Consider the following 4,142-nt stretch of genomic DNA (forward strand, 5'->3'; position numbering starts at 1 on the left):
ATAGAATTATGAAAAACGATCTAAGTACCTATAACACAGAAGCCCGTTTTATCCATACATAATCGCGAGCATATAGTACCTATAATATAGAATCGGTGTTAAGTATTAAAACTCACTATCAGCTCACTAGTTAGGTAATGCAACCTTTATTACCATACTTACATATTAATAGAAAAAATTAAATAAGTAAAAAATCTAATTTTGACATTGTCACTTGCAAATATCTATCGAATGCTTAAAATAAAATGCGTCTGTTTATTTTGTTGCTCGCTTTTGGAGGATTTGTTTTTGAAATAATCTGCAGACCTCAGCCACTAGAAAACGAAGGGTTATAAAAATAATACCTATGCCTATATTTTTCATAAACATAGTTTCTTTATCACTATAATTTCCATTTTTTGTTTGTTTTTTTTTGTAGCGATGTAGAAAAAGCTGAGTATGAAGGCAACGAGGAGGCATCTAAAGATTATTTAAATGATAAGTCAGCGGTAGAGGTACTTACCTAAAACTAATCCTGATTCTTTTGTAATTTTAGAGTAGTCGACAAAAACTGACGTATTTGACTATACTTAAAAATTTTGATTTGTGTTTTAATTTTGAATAGATTGATTCCATAAAATAAAAAAAAATGTTGTGTGCTTTTATGAAACCACGGTAAAAGTGAAACTTTTTTTCACACTATAGACATTTAACTAAAAATTATCGTATTTGTACGATAATTATCGTACGTATCGTGCGTCACGCGACATGCGCTATACAGACCAAAAAGTTTGAGACGATGTAATAAAAGTTTCACTTTAAAAACAATTGAAGTATGTGGGGTGTAATCTACCTACTAAGTAGGTATATGGCACCTAGACTAAATTCATTGGGTGGTTTAAAATATAAACTTTTAGATGATTCAACGTTATTTCCAGGCTCCACGAGAGATAAATGAAGAAGCTGCTCAATGTAACAGAAAACCCACATTGGAACATGACGATTCAAGGGCTTCATATCTGTATTTACCTGAGAATAACAACGAAAATGTAAGAATTACTTGTTATAGGTAAACCAAGTTTTATAAAACAAAACTAAAACTTCATCCAATTCTCTATAGCTTTTAGATCATGAACCAAGTGGTAGACGTAGTCAAGAAAATGTCAATCATAATTCGGAGAGGGAAATTCCATCATTGACCGACCGGCGTGAAATACAACTAAATAACGATAACGAGGAAGATGACAGTGAAGAAGAAAATATTTCACAGCCACAAAAAGATAGTTCCACTAATTATAACAAAAGAAATGATGAATTAGCACTAAAATCTAATGAACCTATTTTAAATTCCAATGAAGATAGCAATTTTTATGAAGATGGTCATCAACAAATAAATTATAGGAATGAATATAATGATGAACCTTTAGACGTAAACAGGCAATCTTTAATAAATAAACATAAATCGTTTTATAAAAAAGACGATTTCTTTATAAAACCCAAGCCTAACATTAAACGTATGGGAAATAGAGACAGAAGGCAAACTGCCATAGACAATCGTGAAAAAGATAACATATTTGACAATAAAAACAATATGGATAAAAAAGATGAATCCGAGATCAGCGATGAAGATAATGAATCCGCGATAAAGCGAAATATTAAAAAACTTTCTAGGGAAGAACTAGAGGATCTCTTAAATTCTTTATCCGACGATAAAAAAGCACTATTGAAAAAAATTATCGACAGTAAGTTAGAGGGAATAAATAAACGAGAAATAACAAAAAAAGCGGGAGCAGTTGAAGAAAATAATATTTGCGAAAGTGGGCAAGCTGATTTAAGTAAGATAGATGCTGGCAGAACTATGGACTCGACACTATCTTCAGCTTCATTATCTTCAGGTGATACAACCGAAACTACAAAACATGCTGAAGTTTCTAGCCCCAAAAACCCAGAATCAGATAATGATTCTGATAAGACCGATAACAAAAATGAATTAAACAATTCAAACTTATCATTAAAGAAAGAGCCATCCGTGGACGATGAAGTACACATTAAAGAGTCTAAAAATGATATTAACGTTAAAGAAGCTCCGAAAAACGAAAATAAAAGAGAAACAAATTCTGATGATATGGTGGAAGATAAATTGGAAATGGGGAATGATTATCTATTAGCAGATAGTCAATATGCTCCTTTAGGACATGAGGAGGAGTGTGCAAGAGATGACAGTTGGTCTGAATTAATGAAGGATGAGTCAGAATTGCACAAGGCATACAACAATTTTAATAAAAGAGACGTTGATAATTATGCTAATTCAGCTGAAATTCAATCTTTAGAAGAGTCTTTCCCTAATTACGATTTGGTGGATTCTAAAAATTCTGAATCAGAAATGGCGCCTCTTGTCAGAGTAAAAAGAACCAATGGCAATTTGAACAAAAGAGTAACTGACCATTGTATGAACATGAAAGTTCCATTTTTCCCTAGAGCTCTCAATGATGACAATGATGATAATGAAAAAAGTGAATTTGACGATGGAGGCATTTTTGAAAGGGCTTCGCATTATGAAAACATGGAAAAAGATCACATTTTTAAAGCAGAGCTAGAAAAAAATAATGAACGCATACAACGTTCAAACAACAACGAAAAAAAATGTAAAACACAATTCAAGAACTACTCAAAAATTAAAACCGAGAATGATAATACAAAAATAGGTTCGGATACAGATAATATATTGTCCAATGTTGAAGGTGTTGATGATAATTTAATGTTAAATAATGGTTTACGTAAAAAACGTATTGCCGATGATACTTATTTGAACGACGAGTTAGTCAATATTGAAAATAACGAATTAACACCAAAATCTGTACCCGATTTTATAAGCATTGAAAAAAGTAATGATTTAACACATAATTCTTTTAATGCGGCTAACTGTCAAGAAAACGAAGCCTTTGGGCCTGTTTCACACAGCCCCGAGGGAGAGCTCAGTCGATTTAAAAGAGTGAGGCGATTAAAACTATCGTCGCAATGAAGATTAAATTAGAGGAAATTGTTTAATTGAAATGTCCTAAATTCACTTGATGATACTTTTTTAATAATATTATTTGTTGTGATATAGTTTGTAGCTTTTTCTTTTAGTCATATTTAAGATGAATAAAGTTATATTATGTGTAATAATGTTTATGGATATTATTGCTTTTTTTAACAACTGTATGAAAATAACTAATTTGCTAATCCAGGTGGAGAAAACTCCAACCAAAAAATCATTAAAATCTTTTCAGTCGTTCTTGACTTCAATATATTAAGTAACTAATCACATAATCGCATCGCAAGCCTGTTTCCTGTTTCATACTTCTTCTACAATCTACATGTCATAAGGTTCACTTTAATGCAAATTATTATTTATAATATTGTACCTACGTATAATATTTTAGGGCAATAAGGTTAATGTTAAATTTAACAATAGTAGTAACGGTAACTTATTCAGTGACCTAGCGAAATGGATTGCACCAGCTGGCACCAGCAAATTTTTTAGCGTAGATAGTTAGATTTTAACGGATTTTAACGCAATTTATTTATTATTTCAAAACGTCGTGATATATAATGAGTAATTCCCGTTAAAATCAATAATTTCTAAATGTAAACTCGCGTAAAATCAAACACTAGAAAATACTATAGGTAGATATAAAGTTATCAGTCTCGAGTCATTTTGTATTGGACGCCTCTGACAGTTACTTAACGTTAACAATAGATTTAATTAGTGTTAAAATTATGACGTCTTCTGTAAAATTGTCATTAATATTTTCCCTAACCGTTACTTTAACATGTTTGTTATTGGTAAAATAACATGGTGCAACCCTATGGTGCAACCCAGCCTAAAATTATTCTTTATCAAGACCACATCAAGACCGACTAGGTAGTATAAGCATGATCCATTTCAAAATTTATCGGTTTTTAAAGTTAACAAACATACATATTAGTATACCTAAGTACCTAGTTCCATAAAAGTAGGTTTTTAAATATATTTTCATGAATTCTAAATTCATTATATTATGCCAAACTACTAACCAGTTACACAAAAAAAGAAAACTGCCTATTTGCAGAAAAATAAAAAGGTACTTTTAATTTGTAATTTACGTAGGTAGGTACCTATGTTAAAAATAAAACATCGA

At 30.9% G+C, this 4,142-nt stretch overlaps 1 protein-coding gene across 1 annotated transcript; it reads left to right on the forward strand.

Moving 5' to 3' along the window:
- Nucleotides 1-245: 245 nt before the first annotated feature.
- On the forward strand, nucleotides 246-3,068 carry LOC123699304 (putative neugrin-like protein DDB_G0288135). Its single transcript, XM_045646230.1, has 4 exons — nucleotides 246-328; nucleotides 419-494; nucleotides 918-1,028; nucleotides 1,100-3,068. Exons 1-4 carry the CDS (start codon nucleotides 246-248, stop codon nucleotides 2,999-3,001), a joined length of 2,172 nt encoding a protein of 723 aa, XP_045502186.1. The 3' UTR covers nucleotides 3,002-3,068.
- The last annotated feature ends 1,074 nt before the right edge of the window (nucleotides 3,069-4,142 follow it).

This window comes from Colias croceus, chromosome 17, assembly GCF_905220415.1.
Source record: "Colias croceus chromosome 17, ilColCroc2.1".
NCBI lineage: Eukaryota > Metazoa > Arthropoda > Insecta > Lepidoptera > Pieridae > Colias > Colias croceus.